The sequence below is a fragment of the Bos indicus x Bos taurus genome, chromosome X (assembly GCF_003369695.1).
Source record: "Bos indicus x Bos taurus breed Angus x Brahman F1 hybrid chromosome X, Bos_hybrid_MaternalHap_v2.0, whole genome shotgun sequence".
NCBI lineage: Eukaryota > Metazoa > Chordata > Mammalia > Artiodactyla > Bovidae > Bos > Bos indicus x Bos taurus.
In genome coordinates, this window is record NC_040105.1 from 142,125,128 (window position 1) to 142,145,352 (window position 20,225).

The 20,225-nt window shown below is 47.5% G+C and overlaps 1 protein-coding gene across 7 annotated transcripts in view; it reads left to right on the top strand.

Annotated features, from left to right (window-relative positions):
- Positions 1–20,225, top strand: part of SEPT6 (septin 6) — a 73,652-nt gene that overhangs the window by 41,984 nt on the left and 11,443 nt on the right. For all 7 annotated transcript variants that reach the window (XM_027533059.1, XM_027533060.1, XM_027533058.1 and 4 more), the window contains exons 4-8: positions 1,706–1,892; positions 4,670–4,831; positions 13,715–13,811; positions 15,854–16,022; positions 19,178–19,310. In XM_027533059.1, the coding sequence (XP_027388860.1) occupies positions 1,706–1,892; positions 4,670–4,831; positions 13,715–13,811; positions 15,854–16,022; positions 19,178–19,310 (748 nt within the window). The remainder of the gene's footprint in view (positions 1–1,705; positions 1,893–4,669; positions 4,832–13,714; positions 13,812–15,853; positions 16,023–19,177; positions 19,311–20,225) is intronic.

The window sequence follows — 20,225 nt, forward strand, 5'->3', positions numbered from 1 at the left end:
ACCAAGTGATCCTTTGATGATATTACCCTTCAGAATAGTGTTTGGCTCACAGGGATCAAAGGAAGAAAGAAAGGACTATATTTTTAGATTTTTCTCTGGAGCTCCAGAGGTACCGTGCACCTGGCTCTCTCTGTATGTAGCTCTCAGAATCTAGAATTCTGTGATTTCTTTTTTAAAACGCTCTTTTCTCTTCTCTACTAGGGGAATCTTTCAAAAAGGCTCAGGTAGGGGGCTGCTGCAGCTGAGAGGCACTGGCTGAGCCCAGCTCCTCCTTCCATCACATTCCCTTCCCACAGTGGTGTCTGCAGACTCCCCATCTGGCAGGGGTCCCCAACCTCCCAGATTCTAATGCCAGATGATCTGGGGTGGAGCTGATGTAATAATAATATTAATAGAAATAAAATGTACAATCAATGTAATGCGCTTGAATCATCCTGAAACCATCCCTGCCCCCCTGCTTCTCCAGCCCCATTCTTGGAAAAACTGTCTTCCATGAAACCGGTCCCTGATGCCAAAATGGTTAGGGACCACTGCCCTGGGCCAGATAGCAAACTTCTTCTTGCTTGAAGGGAGGAAGCCCCGGATGGAGAGGCAGCGGACAGACAGGGAGATGAGAACAGAGGCAGGGCGGAGGCTAAGCTGACCTAGTTAGAGCAGAAAGAGGCTGTAGGGGCCATAGAGAAGAAAGAAGCTTCCCAGGACAGAGAGGAACAGAGGACTGACTCTTGGCTAAGACTCTTTAGCAAGACTTGGAGCCACACAGGAGCTCTGTGCCTGGGAACTCAGTGAGCTTGGGGGTGGGGAGGTGTGCACACGTGTTGAGGTTGTGTGTGTAAGACTCTACCAAATTTTCAAAGTTTCAAATTTTCAAAGTTACAACCTTATGGACTTCCCTGGCGGTCCAGTGGTTAAGACTCTGCACTTTAATGCAGAGGGCGAGGCTTCAGTCCCTGGTGAGGGAACTAAGACCCCGCATGACCTGTGGCCACAGAAAAAAAAATCATGACCTTAGAGGAAATGAGAACAGAAAAATATTTTAGGGGAGCCTCAAACCCAGAAAGATTGAGAAGAACCCAGTGCATTCTGGAAGATTCCCCAGCAGTGGGTCAAGGAGACATCCCGACCACCCCTGGGTACCCAGCTCGAGTATTAGCTGATGCAGGGGAGACAGAGGAAGCAAAGACATGAGCCCAGCCTGGGGTACCATCCGCTCATCCACAGATGCTGCCAGGGGGCTCCACACTGCATCTGGGCCCCATGAGGCAGAGAAGGGCCCTTCACTGTCCCTGCCCTTCACAAGGACACAGTCTGTTTGAGGGGACACTAATCCTTGTGAAGCATCAGTAAACCATCCAATAGCATAATTCTTTGTCACACTCGCAAGGCCCAGAAGGGCTTTCTGGCATCACTGGGGAATTTTGGAGGAGATGGGCATTCATCCGAGTCCTGAGGCCTGGGAGGGCAAGATTGGGATGAGAAGAGAGAAGTGCTCATTCCAGAGAGAAAGCACACTGATGAACACACAGTTGGCTCATGTGGGGATGAAATAGGTGGCTAGTCTGACGGAAGTAGAGGCCCACTGAAATCCAGTCAGGTGGGAGGAGTCAGATTACCGAGGGTATTTTGCACTTCAAAAAGAGCTTTGAAACCTAACAAAATCCAGGTGTCTGAAGGGGTCTGGCCATTTCCCCACTCTCCCCTGTAGCTACAAGCCCATCGTGGAATTCATCGATGCCCAGTTTGAGGCCTACCTGCAGGAGGAGCTGAAGATCCGCAGGGTACTGCACACCTACCATGACTCTCGCATCCACGCCTGCTTGTACTTCATCGCCCCCACGGGTCATTCCTTGAAGTCTCTGGACCTAGTGACAATGAAGAAGCTGGACAGTAAGGTAAGGAGGCAGGGGCGAGGGTGGGTGGGAGGTGGGGCCTGCTGGACCCCTCCTGGTGGTCTCCTGTGCCACACTGATGCCAGAGTCCAGCAGAGGTTCTGTGGCATTGGCATCCTCCGCTTCACTCCCTGTCCCTCCATAAAGATGGTGTTAATTGCTCCAGCGCCTGAGTCGTATGCTTTGTGATGTTTTCCCAGCACTGGGCATGAGTGTGCACTGAGCTGTTTTCTGCCCTGATCCCTCTTGGGAATAAAGGTGGATGCAGGACAGATGGCTGACTTCAAAAGTTATTATTCTTATTATCAATAATAATTTTATCATAGCAGCTAACATTTGTTAAACCTTTATTATATGTCACCACTGTCAAAGTGCCTTGTGGAGTGTCTCATTGAATCCTCACAACAACCCAGTAAAGCAAACACCATCATTACTCTTATTTTATAGAAGAGAAAACTGAGGCTCTAAGAGGTTTGGAGACACCCATTGTCATAGAGCCAGCTCCTGGCAAAGCCTAGATTTGAACTCGGCTCTGTGGTGCCAGGTTACATTGCCTCCACACCCAAGGAAGATGGCTGTGGGATTCAGGCACATCCCGCTTTAAGATAAACGGAAAAATGCAAGTCCCACATCAGATATAAATTAGACAATGATTCTTCATGTTAAAGGATTATTAGTTGTGCAAGATAATTGACCATGGGATTCTTTAAAAAGTCTCATTACTAGTCCATTTCCTCCCTTAACATCTCATATGTACCTGGCACTGTGATGAGTCCTTTATATGCATTGTTTTCATTTCATTCATCCAATAATCCTGTGTGGTAAGTATTATTATTATTCACATTTTACACATGAGGAAACCGAGGCACAGTCAAATAGCTTGCTCAAGACAACTTGTAATGGATCTGGGATGCAGACCAAGCTCTCTCTAACTCCAGGGAATTTATTTTACAAAAAAAAAAAAAAAAAAAGAAATCTTTAAATGTGGTTGTTTAGTATCACCTTCACTATAATCACTCAGTTTCAGCTGTCATCAAAAGAGGAGCAATTTGTCATTTTTCACAGCAATGAGTTCTCCGCCCACGAGTAACGTGCTGCTCAGGAAACGTCACCATGCCCTGCATGTCTTGAATGAGGCAGCACGGAGCCATGTGGTAGGCAGCCTGCTAGGTGGGCTGTTAGGTAGGCAAAGTTCAGCCTATGTTTACAGCATGCTGATGGGGGAAGTGGTGAAAAGAGACAAGAATTGACTGCCTGCTGCATTACCTCGCCAAGGGCTTCAACCTCCATGCCCCAAAGACCTGAAGGGAGGTGCCGCCAAGGTCCAGTCTTTCTTTGACCAACTCCTAAAGCTGCGGCGTCAGCCTGGAGAGGCTCTCCAAAGGCAAAGAGCAAAGAAGGGGAAAATTTCAAGTCTTGAGCTGTTTTCAGGGCCCAAGCACCATCCACACCAGCCCATTGGAGTGTGCTGGCAGGACCAGCTGTGTTTGTTGTGTGAACTTGAGCTTGGCTCTGCTCTGTCTCACTCAGGCACATCCCTTTCCAGTTGCTTGACCTTCCAGCAGTAAAAGCCTTGTCCCTTCTCGGAGGAATTTCAAGGATTAAGGTTCAGGTAGATTGAACTTCAGGGCAGCATCAGGCCTTCCTCCTACATCTGTACAAAATTAGGCATCTGCTTCTGCTTTCTTTACACAGAAATTAATCAGGCGACTCTGACAGTGAGGCTCTTTTTGGCTAAGTCTCAGATCAAATTGGGCTCCCCTGATAGCTCAGCTGGTAAAGAATCCTCCTGCAATGCAAGAGACCCCAGTTCGATTCCTAGGTCAGAAAGATCCTCTGGAAAAGGAATAGGTTATCCATTCCAGTATTCTTGGACTTCCCTGGTGGCTCAGACAGTAAAGAATCCTCCTGCAATGCTGGAGACCTGGGTTTAATCCCTGGGTTGGGAAGATCCCCTGGAGGAGGGCATGGCAACCCACTCTAGTATTCTTCCCTGGAGAAGCCACATGGGCAGAGGAGCCTGGCAGGCTACAGTCCATAGGGTCACAAAGAGTTGTACACAACTGATCAACTAAGCACAGCACAGATCAAATCAGTAACAGAGGGTGGTCTTCACGTCAGTGGGCTGGTTCCTTAGTGTTGGCTCCAGAAAGAGGGCCGTATATGCATCTTCATGGAGCCCTGCCCTGCCTCACTTCCCACATGGGTCTCTTTCACCTGGCTTAGGGCTAGCCCCCACAAGATGGGTTGGGACAGTTGACTATTGGAAAGGAGTGGCCTCTTCCCCCCCTGTCCACCTCAGATTCCCAATTGTCATCCTTCTGCTTCAAAATCACCAAAGCAATGACCTTGGTATTAAGATATCATGCAGCTCATCGATTTGGATCTGAGCTGGTAGGTTAAGACTACAGACTGAAAAATGAGGTTCAACTTGGATCTGAATCCCAGTTCCAGTATGTGTGTGCTCTGTGGCCTTGGACAAGCTACTTCACCTCTCTCTGCCTCAGTTTGTCCTTGGTAAAATAGTGGTACTAATACCTTCTGGGAGGGTTTTCTGCCAGGGTTAATTGTGTTAATCTATGTAAAGCACTTATTGTTCAGTGCCCGGCAAACAGAAAGCACTCATTGTCATTTATTATACTGCTGTTTGGCTATGGAGGTGGCCAGGCCTGGGCTATTGGGTTGAACTGCTCCCTCTGGCAGCTGGTAGAAGTCCTAGGTCACCTACTCTGAGCTGCAGATTTCCAGTAATGATGCCCCTTTGCTCTTCCCTTCTCTAGGTGAACATCATCCCCATCATTGCCAAATCAGATGCCATTTCTAAGAGTGAGCTAACCAAGTTCAAAATCAAAATCACCAGCGAGCTTGTCAACAACGGAGTCCAGATCTACCAATTCCCTACAGATGATGAGTCCGTGGCAGAGATCAACGGAACCATGAACGTGAGTGGGCTTCACACAGGGCTTCAATTTTCTGGCCATTTGCTCTTTAGGATTATTATTTTGCCAAATAGCAGTCAGACCTCACCATCCATCTTAGTGTAATCAACTCGATTATCTGAGTCTCAGGTATTTGTGAGAAAGAATTTAGAGGCAAACAGCTCCTCCCTCCTCAGACATGTAGAGATAAATAGCCAGAGACTGAAGGAGGGAATGGTTGACCCCAGGAATCGGTTCGACCAGGGGATTCTGACCTCTCCTACCCTCCTCTTTGACGCCTGTCTCATCTAGGCCAGGCAGCCCCTGTGGGACTGCCAGAAAGGCAAACAGTCTTTGTCTCAGACCAGAAAAATGTCTTGACAGTTGATGCAGCAAAAGAAGGCAAGTGTGAGAAAGTTGGCTGGCTTTGGAGACTCGAGGATAATCTGTACTCAGATAATCAAGCCCTCTGCCCCCGGGAGGAAAAATGATATGTAGTCTCCAATTTTTCTGGTGACTAGAGAAATGTTATTTTTAAACTTCATGATTATGTTTTGCTTTATTAAGTGTGAATGAGTCGAAGGGAAAAAATGAAAAAAACAACCAACCACTTGCCATGTTTCCTCTCACTCCCCCATTTCCCCTCCTAGAGGAATGAGTAATGAAGGAGGCAGGGAGTCAAATGGCTCCTCATGCTTCTTTACAATGTGTTGATGCTGTTGCTGTGAAATCTTCAATGTTGTGATTTCAAGGAGACAGCTAATAGCTTGCAGAAAGCCTCTGCTTTGGAACAGATTTCTTTTTCTCTATTGAGAGTCATCAGTTTTTTCCTAATGACATAATGCCTGAATATAGCCAAATGCAGGAAAGCCTTATAATAAAAGCCATTTTTAGAAAACTTTCCTGCTGCCACCACCCCCTAAGTCATCATTACGCATAAGCTACCACCTCCTATGAATCAGCCAACAAATTAACCTAGTGGGGCAGCAAATCACTGTCTTGCCTGCCTTTTTGCCCATCAGCGCACCAGAGATACGTTTGTGATGAGAGGCCCTTGGTTATCTTTGACAAACCTGGCCGGAGGATAGAACTGTGTGGATCGTGGGAGTTGGAGTTGTGGCCTCTCTGACTGGGCCTGAATACTGAAAAACTAAATAAAAAAAAAATAAGGTTACTGCATATCGTCTCCAGCTGCCAGGACATTTTGATGAAAATTAGGTTCTGCTAGGATAAGAAAACCCGAAGGGGCACCTTATCTCCAGAAAACTGGAGCCTAGAGAGAAGCGTCATCTGGTGTCACCACACTGAGGTCTGGAAACTCTTACTCACCTCAGAACATCGGGCCCCATGGATCCCTTCTGAACATGTATTCCCTGAGTCACTAGGCAGCTTTCAGGCTGGTGGTTTGCTTGGCTGAGGATGGATATGGATACGGTTGAAGAGTCCTCAGCAATCTCAGGGTGTCACACAGAACAACCTCTGACTATGTGGTGGGTCAGGAGTGACCATCATTTTGGGCTCTGCTTTCAGCTTACCTCTGGGCCCTTGCTTGAAGCCCGGGCAGCCTTGGCCTCAAGGTGGGAAACTTCCCGTGCTATGAAGCAGTAGTCTTCAACTACGCTGCTTCACCTGTGAAGGGATTTGGGGTCTTTTTTTTTTTTTTTTTACAATAAATAGTCCCAGTGTGCCAATGCTTCACTTTGAAAAACCTTATTTGAGTGGATCCGGGGTTATCCCTGCAACATCCCTCAGCACTCATTCTCTTGCGTTCCCCCAGGCTTTTTTGTATGTGACAGATAGCTCAAGACAGGGGTGGCTTACAGCTAGCATGCCTGAACTGGGCATGTGCAAGGGAGGGGGCATGCATGTGAAAACTGTGTATTACATTTGTTGTGATGGGGGAAGGCGGGGGGAGTAGGTGCTATGAAATACGTACAGAGAATTGCTTAGCCTGACTATCCCTGGAGCAACTGTGTCACACTGGGCCTTCCAGACAAGTTGTAGCCTGTGAAGCAGCATCATCAGAGAGCCAGGTTTGGGTGGTAGGAGAAATGGATGCTGGCCTCTCAATTCTGGATTTGACCCCAGCCCCACAGTCTCAGCCACCCTAGCCAATTGTCATGGGAACTGGATTGGAAGGATGGAAGAAGCCTCTTGCTCAAGTGGAGAAGACTGCTCAGTCATCCCTTAGTTCCCCACTCGGGATTTTCACGGCAGGAAATGAGAGTCAAGAGGTCTAGCCTCCCTCTTGGCTCCTGGGTGGCTCTGAAAACACTTATTTCAACTCAGAGTGCTCAAAAGAGAGGGGGAGAGGTCTTGCTGTATGCCACTTTCCACCTATACTCTGATAGCTCTCAAGGTGGCAGACTTCAGTGCTAAAATTTGCTCTGGTGTGCTGTGGTAAGTCGCTTCAGTTGTGTCCGACTCTTTGCAACCCTTTGGACTGTAGCCTGCCAGGCTCCTCTGTCCATAGGATTTTCCTGGCAAGAATACTGGAATGGGTTGCCATACCCTCCACCAGGGGATCTTTCCAACCCAGGAATTGAACCCACATCTCTTATGTCTCCTGCATTGGCAGGCAAGTTCTTTACCACTAGCACCACCCGGGAAGCCCAAAATTTGCTATGTTGTTCAAATTTAATGTTCTTTGAATGGTTCAAACCACGGCCAGGGAGCAGGGCATAGGCCCAGTTACTCGACTTGGCTCAGTCAGCTGGCTGCCTGTGAGCTCTTGGATTTGGCCCCCACAAAGGCATTTGGGCCCAGTGAGAGCATATGGGTGGCCAGAAGGGTCACAGGGAGACCCATAGGTACAAGCCTGTCTCCCCCCACCCCGAGGCAGCAGTGCCATTTCCACAGTTGGTAATATTTGTGTGTGAGTCACCACCAAGGGTGAACTTGGGAGGATCAGTCAATGCTCTCGGGCTTCCTGATGGCTCAGATGGTAAACGACAGTTCTCTTGCTCGGTGGTCAGTAGGAGGCTAGAATGAAGGCCAGTGTAACTAGCCCCACAACTAGGAAATACTGTCCTCCTGGGAGGAAGCTATGCCCACTCTAGATCTTATCAGATGAGGAATCAGTGGTCCTGACAATGTGTTTCACTGGGCTAAGGGGGATGGTCATCTAACCTCCCTAATAGAATGGGTGTCTTAGAAACAGAATAGAATAGTTCAGGCTGGTTGACTCATCAAACACTTTTAAATGGACCAAGAGGAATTTAAGGGACATATGAGGCCATAAAGATAGTGAGCCTGGGCACTCATCCTCTGCGATGGCCCACACTTTGTGGAGTGTGTCTCTCTCTGAATAAATCCACTTCTTACCTATCACTTTGTCTACAACCCCATAACCCTGGGCCTCTCTTGCCTTCCAAGATAGCCCCCACTCTGTCTACGGAATGTATTTCCTCCCTGGATAAGCCTTCTTTCACTCTAAAAAAAAAGATAGTGAGTGTGGGAACAGACTCCCAAGAGGAGGCTTGGGACTATTCCTTGTTGGAGTTTCTGAGACAGGGGCATCTGAGGTCTCGGGTGAGTGAGAATTACATGGAATCCCCATAGGAACCCATCCATGTTTCAGCAGCAGTGCTGTCTTTCAAGTCTCCTCCCAGGGCCCACACCTACAAAGTGCCAGCCCCAGGGGGGTAGGGGGTGGGGACTGGAGGGTTTACCTTCTCCCTGCTCTGCTTGACTCTATTCTAGTTGTCAGAGCCACCAGGCTCTCAAGAGCAGCAGCAAGGCGGCCAGAGCCAACCCCACGATTTCCTGCCCTTCATGGTTAAAGCTGAACTGACCTGCCGCCCTGGGTGGTGGCAAAGGCTGGCAGCTATAGCGTGGTGTCCTCACTGCTCCTTGGGAAGATTTGGGCATGGGAAGTAGGAACCTGGGCAAGTCCTTTCAATTGTCTGTACGCCAGTTTTCCAAATCACGAGTGGGGCTTATAATAACTGCCCTGGAAGGCTGTTGTAGAATCAAATGAAATCTGCCTGGGAGCACTCGGAAACGAGATCCTTGCAGAAACTTATCAGAACAGACTTTGATGCCAGTTGGAAATGAGTGTGCCAGGGGAGGTCTCGGAGCCCTCTGAAGCTGCCATGGCGGGGACTGTGTGTTTCAGAGCAGGGAGGGATAAAGTGACGGCAGTTTAAAGAGGAGGGGGAAGCAAGTGACCCTGTCATGCTAACTGAAAATGTCTTTTGGAGATAAAAATAACACACCCAAGGGAATACTGACATTTTTTTTTTAATGCCTTTATTCTCTTCTGGATTTTTTTTTTTTCTTCTTTCGCTCTTAAGCCCAGAGAAGTACTTCCCACTTCACATACCCTCCTCCTGCATCACTTTCAGCTGAGAGCCCAGGATGTGTGGGAATGCTCCACCACCAGTCCCCTGGTCTAGCCCTCTGTCATGGCTGCCCCTTCGAGTGACTGAAGCTTTGAGGTTTCTGCAGGTGGGGCAGCCTTTTCCTGGAAAGTGTTTGCGGGTTAATTGGAGGCTGCCAGCATGTCTTGGGTCTCTGAGGGGGGATGAATTGTGCCCAATTGAACCCCCGCCCCTTCTGACCTTGAAAGCTGGCTGGCTGAGATCAGAGATGCTTCGGCCTTTAGGCAGGGTTTCCAGGATTTCACGCCTCCCTCCATGGCCCTATTAGAACTGACAAAACATTTCCCACCTCCACCCCTTGCCCACTCTGCGTATCCATAGCCTTGTCTTTCCCTCTTTCCTCTGTCCCTTATTTGCAGACAGTCATAGCAGTGGGATGTGGCAAGACCCGAGATAATCATCGGAGAGCAACTGAGAGTGGGTGAAGGCCCAGCACCTCAGCGGGGTTGGGGGAGTGGTTTAGCAGATGTGCTGGAGCTGAGCTCCCAGTTGACACCTGTGTTCTTCCACTCTGAAGAACATTCTTGGCGTTCAGGGCTAGAGGAGAACAGAAAGGAAGTATTGACTGTGAGGTCAGATTTAAACTGCCTCTTACAATTTGGCCTTGCCTGGCCAGTTCACCTGTTCACTCTAAACCCCTGGATTTAGAGTGCTCCCCTGATCTGCTGCTCGAACCCCCAAAGGGAGTGGCAGACCAGCAGGGGTGGGCTTTGAAATCAAAGAGACATGTATTCCACTCCTAGCTCTGCCGGGCTAGGCTCTGAGCTTTTTCAATGTTGTATTCTTCTTAATGCTTGGCACACAGCAGGACGTCAGTTCAGTTCAGTTGAGTTCAGTTGCTCAGTCATGTCCGACTCTTTGTGACCCCATGAACCGCAGCACGCCAGGCCTCCCTGTCCATCACCAACTCCCGGAGTTTACCCAAACTCATGTCCATTGAGTCGGTGATGCCATCCAATCATCTCATCCTTTGTCATCCCCTTCTCCTCTGCCCTCAGTCTTTCCCAGCATCAGGGTCTTTTCAAATGAGTCAGCTCTTCACATCAGGTGGCCCAAAGTATTGGAGTTTCAGCTTCAACATCAGTCCTTCCAATGAACACCCAGGACTGATCTCCTTTAGGACTGGTTGGAACCCCTTGCAGTCCAAGGGACTCTCAAGAGTCTTCTCCAACACCACAGTTCAAAAGCATCAATTCTTCAGCACTCAGCTTTCTTTATAGTCCAACTCTCACATCCATACATGACCATTGGAAAAACCATAGCCTTGACTAGATGGACCTTTGTGGACAAAGTAATGTCTCTGCTTTTTAATGTGCTGTCTGGGTTGGTCATAATTTTCCTACCATGGAGTAAGCATCTTTTAATTTCACCATCTGCAGTGATTTTGGAGACCAAAAAAATAAAGTCAGCCACTATTTCCCAGTCTATTTGCCATGAAGTGATGGGACCAGATGCCATGATCTTAGTTTTCTGAATGTTGAGCTTTAAGCCAACTTTTTCACTCTCCTCATTCACTTTCATCAAGAGGCTCTTTAGTTCTTCACTTTCTGCCATAAGGGTGGTGTCATCTGCATATCTGAGGTTATTGATATTTCTCCTGGCAATCTTGATTCCAGCTTGTGCTTCCTCCAGCCCAGCGTTTCTCATGATGTACTCTGCATATAAGTTAAATAAGCAGGGTGACAATATACAGCTTTGACGTACTCCTTTTCCTATTTGGAACCAGTCTGTTGTTTCATGTCCAGTTCTAATTGTTGCTTCCTGGCCTGCATACAGGTTTCTCAAGAGGCAAGTTGGGTGTTCTGGTATTCCCATCTCTTTCAGAATTTTCCAGTTTATTGTGATCCACACAGTCAAAGGCTTTGGCATAGGCAGTAAAGCAGAAATAGATGTTTTTCTGGAACTCTCTTGCTTTTTTGACAATCCAGCAGATATTGGCAATTTGATCTTTGGTTCCTCTGCCTTTTCTAAAACGAGCTTGAACGTCTGGAAGTTCACGGTTCACGTATTGTTGAAACCTGGCTTGGAGAATTTTGAGCATTACTTTACTAGTGTATGAGATGAGTGCAATTGTGCGGTAGTTTGGGCATTCTTTGGCATTGCCTTTCTTTGAGATCAGAATGAAAACTGACCCTTTCCAGTCCTGTGGCCACTGCTGAGTTTTCCAAATTTGCTGGCATATTGAGTGCAGCACTTTCACAGCATCATCTTTCAGGATTTGAAGTAGCTCGACTGGAATTCCATCACCTCCACTAGCTTTGTTTGTGGTGATGCTTCCTAAGGCCCACTTGACTTCACATTCCAGGATGTCTGGCTCTAGGTGAGTGTGAGTGATCACACCATTGTGATTATCTGGGTCGTGAAGCTCTTTTTTGTACAGTTCTTCTGTGTATTCTTGCCACCTCTTCTTAATATCTTCTGCTTCTATTAGGTCGATACCATTTGTGTCCTTTATTGAGCCCATCTTTGCATGAAATGTTCCCTTGGTGTATCTAATTTCTTGAAGAGATCTCTAGTCTTTCCCATTCTATTGTTTTCCTCTATTTCTTTGCATTGATCACTGAGGAAGGCTTTCTTATCTCTCCTTGCTATTCTTTGGAACTCTGCATTCAAATGGATATATCTTTCCTTTTCTCCTTCGCTTTTTGCTTCTCTGCTTTTCACAGCAATTTTTGCATTTCTTTTTCTTGGGGATGGTCTTGCTCCCTGTCTCCTGTACAGTGTCACCAACCTCCGTCCATAGTTCATCAGGCACCCTGTCTATCAGATCTAGTCCCTTAAATCTATTTCTCACTTCTACTGTATAGTCATAAGGGATTTGATTTAGGTCATACTTGAATGGTCTAGTGGTTTTCCCTTCTTTCTTCAATTTAAGTCTGAATTTGGCAATAAGGAGGTCATGATCTGAGCCACAGTCAGCTCCCAGTCTTGTTTTTGCTGACTGTGTAGAGCTTCTCCACCTTTGGCTGCAAAGAATATAATCAATCTGATTTTTGCATTGACTATCTGGTGATGTCCATGTGTAGGGTCTTCTCTTATGTTTTTGGAAGAGGGTGTTCACTATGACCAGTGTGTTCTCTTGGCAGAACTCTATGAGCCTTTGCCCTGCTTCATTCCATACTCCAAGGCCAAATTTGCCTGTTACTCCAGGTGTTTCTTGACTTCCTACTTTTTGCATTCCAGTCCCCTATAATGAAAAGGACATCTTTTGGGGGTGTTAGTTCTAGAAGGTCTTGTAGGTCTTCATAGAATAGAACCATTCCACTTCAGCTTCTTCAGCGTTACTGGTTGGGGCATAGACTTGGATTACTGTGATATTGAATGGTTTGCCTTGGAAACGAACAGAGATCATTCTGTTGTTTTTGAGATTGCATCTAAGTACTGCATTTCAGACTCTTTTGTTGACTATCAAGTGGGTCAAAATATCTGAGATCAAGGCCTGTTTGTCCAAGCAGGCTAAGAAAGCTTGTTTCAGTGGACTTTTTGCTTCTCTGTAAAGCCCTTCTGAGTAAAGCTCTACCTGGCTTGTAAACAGTATTTAATCAGTGGTTCCATTTGGCCAGTGGTGACTCAGCACTTCACGTGGAATGGAGCATTGTGAGCGTGTCCCAGGCCTCACAGTATGACTGGGGGCGCCTGCCTCTTCTCTGATGCATGAAAGCAGCCTCATCAGCTGGGCCTTGTGCCTTATTATCCCTCTCTATCTCAAGCACCAAGCTATACACCCCATTTGTACTTTTCTTTCCCCTGCTATTCCCATGGCTATTCAAGGAGTATTTATTAAGCACCTACTGTGTGCAGGGTGCCAGACTGTACACTTGAGCCCTTGGGCATATTCTGTCTTCTGTGATTTCAGGTATGGAATTCAGTCTTCGCTAACCAGATCGTAAGCTCCCAGAGGGTAAGGGAGTGAATTTTCTACTCCCTTTGTTTCCCTTTAAAGCCCCTAAAACAGAACTCAGCTCAGTGATGGGCACGTGGGGACTTGACTTCTAGGCTCGAGAGTTCAGGACAAGCTCTTGCTCCAGGATAGTATGAGACCAGGTGCGTCCACCTCAGTCAGCAGTGTGGTTTCCGTGCGTGTCTATTCTTTGGGCTCTCATACTCTGGGGAAAGGGAGCAGTGGTTCCAGCCCCCTCCATTCTCCTTTACTCTCTCTCCACACATAGCCCTCTGTGTCCCACTCACCTGCCTTCCGAAGGCGCTTCGCCTCAGCAACCATGAAGACTGAATAGCTGGCTAATCTGTGTATCTGCTTATTATTCTGCTTATTTTCTGTCTTTGTTCCCTACGCACTCGGCCATATCCTGGTTACCTTCTATTGTGAATTTCTGAACATGCAAAGCTTGGAGTAGGCCTCTTCTCCCTACACAGCCTGGGAGCTTATGAAATGCCTCCTGATGGTGGCGGCAGTGAGGGACACTGCGGCGGGGGTGCCGAGGCCCTCGCGATGAGCAGCAGCGGGACTGGGGTCACTCAGTGCCTTTACCCAGAATTCTCAGCTTTTGTCTGCCTCCTGTTGCAGGCCCACCTGCCATTTGCTGTCATTGGCAGCACAGAAGAACTAAAGATAGGTAACAAGATGATGAAAGCTCGGCAGTACCCCTGGGGCACTGTGCAAGGTGAGTGAATCTCCCGGAGAGGGGCTACACTCAGCAGTCCCCTTCTATCTGTCCCTTTGCTTGTCCCCAGTTTCTACTCATTCATCTTGGGCCTCAGGCATCTCTAGGGGTCACCAGCAGGCAAACTTTGGCTTCATACCTGGATTCTCTGCACTGAGCAAGCTCTCTGTCTCCAATGGAGAAAGCATTCCTAAAACAAAAATAAATATACTTGCAGTAAGGTAGGACAGAGAGTGTGAGAAAGCAGGTGTACCACTTGAGTGTACAAGACGTACAAGAATGTCCACAACAGTGTTGTTCATGATAGCAAATAGGTAGAAACAACCCAGAGCCATTAAAAATAGATTGGGTGAGTTGCAGAATGTTCAAATAATGCAATATTATACAACAGTGAAGATGGATGGACTGTACATCTACAGCAATGCATCTCACAAACAGCACATTGAGCTAAGTAAATCATAGACAGATATAAGCTGTATGATTCCATTTATATGGAATCCAAAAGTAAGACAAAACTGAACTTTAGGAATTCATGCGTAAATGGTATAACTATAAAGAGAAACGAAGGAAGGATAAACCCCCAAGTCAGGATGGTGGTTAAGTCTTGTGGCAGGGAAGGAGAGGCATGAATGTGATCAGGAAGGGACACAAAGGGGAATTTCCCTGGTGGTCCAGGGGTTAAGACCCCGCCTTCCAAAGCAGGGGATGCAGGTCCAATCTAAGATCAAACCAAGATCCTGCAGTGTGGCCAAAGTTTACCAAAAAAAAAGGAAAGGATGTCTAGGGAGTTGGTAATGTTTCACCTGGGCCATAGATCCAGTGGTGTCCTTTTTATTTTTGATCCTTTAAACTGTACATTTCAAGCACTCTTTTGTTTGTATGATTACTTTGCAATTTAAAAACAAACTATTGCCTATAGGCTTGAGACAATTCCTTTTGCAGTCTGCAGTAAGGTACCCTTGGTACTAGTCAGGGTTGCTATACGTGAGAGGGTGGTTGGTTTACCATAAACTCATCCCGTGTCCAGACACCGGCCCCCACGACCTTCTCCCAGACCTGTGAAACAGAATCTGGGGTAACTGTGCCTGTTCATCTCAGATGCCACTGTCCCAATGTGGTCAGGCCAGACACCCCCATTCCAGCAAGGTGGAACCGCGCCCAGAGACACTCTGTCCTGGTCACCATTGCTGCCATCAGGCCATTATTCACCTTTTGAAAACACCTGTTTTGAAGCATCTACCATCCAAATGGGCCACACTCATGGCTCACATCCCTCCTTGTCACAACCATCTAGCCATGTCCTAGTTCTACACTCTTATTCTGTGGATTTTGATACCTGGTCATAGGTTTTGCCTCTCCTTTAGATGACCTGGATTGGAATCCTAACCCTGCGACTTCTAGCTGTAACATTGCCTAACCTCAGTGAGACCCTGCAAGGATGAGTCCCTTATCTGCCTGCTGAATTCCTAGTCTTCCTTCACGAGTCATCCTAGGGGTCTGTCCCCTCTTTAGTAAAGTCTTCATGCTCCCTGAAGTTCTCAGGACTCCCTTTTCTGGGATCCTGTGATTTGCATTGTGTTACATTTGTGTGTTTGCATCTGTTCTTCCATTAAACTGGAAGCTCCTATGGGCAAGACCCCATGTGTTTGAATTCCCAGTGCCTCATACTATCCTGGGAACAAAGATTCTGCAAGTATTTATCAGACAGATGGCTGAATGTCCATTTGCCATTGTCCTAAAAGTCGTGTGAAGCAAACATTCCTGTGAGTGTCTGATGGGTAAATTTGAGTTGAATCTAAATGTCTACCAGATGTCTTCTTAGATACTTTTATGGTATTGCTGTTTTCCATTACTGTCATTCTTATAATTTTTCATCTGCCTTTTTAGTACAAAAGCCAACTAGAAGGCAACATCTCGAGCTCTATATACACAGGTTAAAAGGTGATGTCACCGTTAGACATTTCACCTCTCGTTTTGTCCATTTCTGCTTCTTCTGACCTTCCTTTCAATGGGCTTTCAATACCTCAACCCCTGCCATGCAGTTGAAAATGAAGCCCACTGTGACTTTGTGAAGCTGCGGGAGATGCTGATCCGAGTCAACATGGAGGATCTCCGAGAGCAGACCCACAGCCGGCACTATGAGCTGTACCGCCGCTGTAAGCTGGAGGAGATGGGCTTCAAGGACACCGACCCTGACAGCAAACCCTTCAGGTACCTCTCCCACCAGCCCTGCCCAGCTCAACTCAGCCCACCCGGGGGCAGTGGGGAGGCCTTGCCCCGGAGAATTCACAGGGGAGGCGAGACACAGGATCCCAGACCTAGCGCTGGAAGGCTAAGTCACTCACCAGCTCCATTTGCCTGTCCCTTCTCTGCCCTGGCACACCTGCCAGGGGATGCTGTGGCATGGTGGGCTTGGTAAGCCCTGCTGCCGTGCTTATAAGAATGGGGGTGGGGAGGAGGCCAGGGGATGGGCAAGGCCAATGATCTCGCTGCCACAGGCATTTGCATAGTAGCTGTGAGCCCTGAGCCTGGGCCTTGTGCCTCAACATGGCAGTTTGTGCTTGCCTGCTGACCCACATTCTTCACTGGGCTCCTGCTGCTCTGTCAGGTTTCCAGTCTGTTCTTTAACCCCCTCCTCATGATCAAAACCAGGTGGGACCAGGCAGCAGTCACCACACACGTGTTGATGAACTTCCAGCTCTTCGTTACTGCCCTTTAGCGTTTGTGTTCAAGTGCAAGGTTTGTTTTGACCACCAGATGTGAATAATCGTTGACACCTCAAATCAGAATCTAAGATGCTTTCAGAAAAGAGGAAAGTTTTTGAAAGCATTGCTTCAAATGCTTTCAAATAACTATGCTGTTGGGAGCTATGTGAATAAGTGTCTGATCTGTATGCATAATATGTGATGTAAGCCTCACGTTGTAAATTACCATGTCACATGTAGTGCCCTGTACTGGAACATTTCAGGAAATGTCAAGCCTTGATAAACAAGTAAAGGGCTTGCTTGTGGGATAAGAAGGCCTGCAAATGGCCTCTCAGATCCCACAAAACCTGTTCACAGCGGAAAGCCAGCCTGGAGGCATAGAATAGCCATTCCTTTGGGGATGTCTGGTTCCGGAGGGGTAAGTTCACTGCCCTTCATGGACAGGGATCGCTGGAGCCCCTGGAGTTGAAGGAAAACGTGTTGGTCTCTCTGATGGGTGTTCCATTAGCTTTCTCCCTTCTACCCTTCAGACTGCTTTAATATGCATCTGTGGAGGAAGAGGTGTCCTCTAGCCCCCTCCTCTCCTCCTCAGCTCCATCCTGACTACCTCTGTTTCTCACATCTTTGCCTTCTGCCTGCTTTCTCTGCTGGCTCCTTTCCATCTTGTGGGCAGACATTCTTATCCTAAAAACCTCTCCCTCACTCTGCTCCTTGTCACCAGCCTCTGCCCTGTCAAGGAGTTTGGCTGCAATGGGAAGGAGAGAGAATGGTTCTGTATTTACTGGCTTCTGTTCCACCACGCCACTGAGTACAGAGGCCTCTAGGTCAGCAGTCACATATTCCAGTGTGATCTCTGAGCCCCATCTTCTTTTTTTTTTTTTAAGAATTTTTTGAATGTGGACCATTTTTAAAGTCTTTATTGAATTTGTTACAATATTATTTCTATTTTATGTTTTGGTTTTTGGCTGTGAGGCATGTGGGATTTTACCTCCCTGATCAGGGATCAGACCCACACCCCCTGCATTGGAAAGCAAAGTCTTAACCACTGGACCACCAGGGAAGTCCCCCATCTTTTTGTTAAAAATCTCAACACAGCGCTTGATATTCCTTCCCACTGCCTCCTTCCTGAAATTCTCTCTGTGGTTGGCTTTTCTAGCATTGGTCTGTCTGGTTAGAGTCCTCTCTCACACTGTTTTACTTTTTCTCAGCCTCTTTGGCAGATTTGTTTCATTCAACTTCTTCCTTTTTGTGTTCTTTCTGAAGGCTTCTGCTACTCTCACTCTCTTTTCTCTTTGTGGCTGGTTCTTTCTGCTCTCACAGTCCTAAAGAAATAGATCACTCCCAAGTTAAAATGTTACTTTTGAGCTCAAACCCAGTGATCCCACTGCTTACTGGATATTTTCACTTGGCCGTCCGTAGAGGATGTACCTGAAACTCAAGCTGTCTCAAATTTAATTCATCTCTTCCCTCTTAAACATACTCATTCTCCATTCACCTGAATCATCTTTGACTCCTCCCGAGTCCTTGGAGTTCTGCTTCCCTCACTGGTCTCCCTTTCCCTTCCAGCCTTCACATTAAGAGCCCTTCTTTCCTTCTTTCACTGCATCGGGTCTTCATTGTAGCATGCAGGATCTTCACTGTGTCTCAAGGCCTCCTCTCTGGTTGTGATGCACAGGCTCTAGAAAACGCAGCCTTAGTAGTTGCTGCCTATGAACTTAGTTGTCCCAAGGCATGTGGGATCTTAGTTCCCCAACCAGGGATTGAACCCATGTCCCTGCATTGGAAGGCAGATTCTTAACCACTGGACCACCAGGGAGGTCCCAAGATCCCATCATTTCTTACTTTGATTGTTGGAAAGTCTGTCCTTCATGCAATGCCCAGAGTGGCCTTTCCCATTTTCAAATTGGATCAAGTCAGCCCTGCTTAAAACGCCCAAGTCTTAACATGGCAGCCAACGCCTGCTCTCTCCTGCCACTCTCAGGAACCTTATCTTCCACTACTCCAGCCACATGGGGCCATGCCTGACACCCCAGGTATATGCCATTCCTTCTCCACATGTTCCTTTCCACAGGGTACCCTCTTCAGAGCACCCACCCTCTTCTTCTTTACCAGGCTAACTCCTATTTCTATAAAACTAAATCCAGCCGGGGAGTGGGTGTGGGCAGGGAGACATAACCTAGGCATCTCCCACTGACTGTGAGTTCCTTGATGGCAGGCACAGTGGCTATTGGCTCCAGGTATTGAGTGACTAGCATAGTATCACTTAATGCTGTGTCCAGCATGTGGTAGAATTTCATCAAGTGTTTGTTGAACTCATTCATTAATGTAGTCAGTTTCAGAGCCAGGACCTGGCAGCATAGTGCAGATGGAAGGACCTAGATTATGAGAGGAAACCCAGCGTCCGGTCCCAGCTCTGCCTCTAACTTGCTGTGTGATCTTGAGCGACTCACCTCACTTCTCTGGGCCTTATCTGTAGAATCAGGGTATAGAAGCAGGTGTTCCAAGTCACTCCAAGTTCAAAGCCAGGTGCCCACAGCTCTGTGCTTCTGCTTTTGCACGTCTCCAAGAACTGAGGAAAGGAGGGTGGGGGAACGCAGGGAGGATCATTGGGGCTGTTTTTCATTGAACAAGGCAGGGGAATTAACCTGACCGTGTTCGCAGTTTACAGGAGACATACGAGGCCAAAAGGAACGAGTTCCTAGGGGAGCTCCAGAAAAAAGAAGAGGAGATGAGACAGATGTTTGTGCAGAGAGTCAAAGAGAAAGAAGCTGAACTTAAAGAGGCAGAGAAAGAGGTAAAATGTGGGTTGGCATGCTAGGTGGGAAGGAAAAGGAGGCTGAACTTAGGCAAGACAAGGATTTCTGCCCCAAGAGAGCAGCTGGGGGAACCTTGGGGCCTCAGGCAGGAATGGGACACAGCATCTGTCGCCCTGCCTTGGTCGGCACAGAGAGGCTGTGAGATCTGTGTCTTTTCCATCCCTCAGTCCCCAAGGCCAGGATATTTTCTCACTCTTTGTTATTTAATTCTCTAGACCCCCACTGTCCCATATAGTAGCTATTTAAATGAACTGAAATTAAATAAAGTTTAAAACTCTATTTATCATTTGCATTCACCATATTTTAAATGTTCAGTCTTCATGCAACTCGGGGCTATGAGATATTGAACATTTCCATCACCGCAGAAAGTTCTATTGGGCAGTGCCACTCAACACTCGGGACCTGACATTGCCCCTCAAGGTCAGGGGAGGCTGATTTTTGTGCCCCCCTTTCTGGGAGTTCATAGCTCAGACGGGACAGTCGATCACTTTCTTGGCGGTCCTGCCCCATCCTGCCTGCTCTGATGGCCATGGGGAAAGATGGTCCCAGGGAGTCCTGGGTACCGTGTTGAATCTTAAGCCAGTGACAGCTGGTGTGTTTCCCCACCCACTTGAGTATTCCGTTCCACTTTATGCTACTGCTAAAGAACATCTGTGCAGCTCTAGTGAGTTTTTAACTAAGGCTTGATGGTCTATCTGGACTTTACTTAAGCCATGACTAATAGACTGCAGTTAGCCCTCGCACCATTGCCTTGCCTCCAAGGTCCCACTACTGATTCCCCTACTGCTGCCAGATTAATTGGCCTCAGCCACAGTTTTGGTCATGTCAGCAACTGCTTCAGCTCTCTAGGCCTTGAAACCCATAAAGAAAGGAGCACTTAATTACTTCCCAAG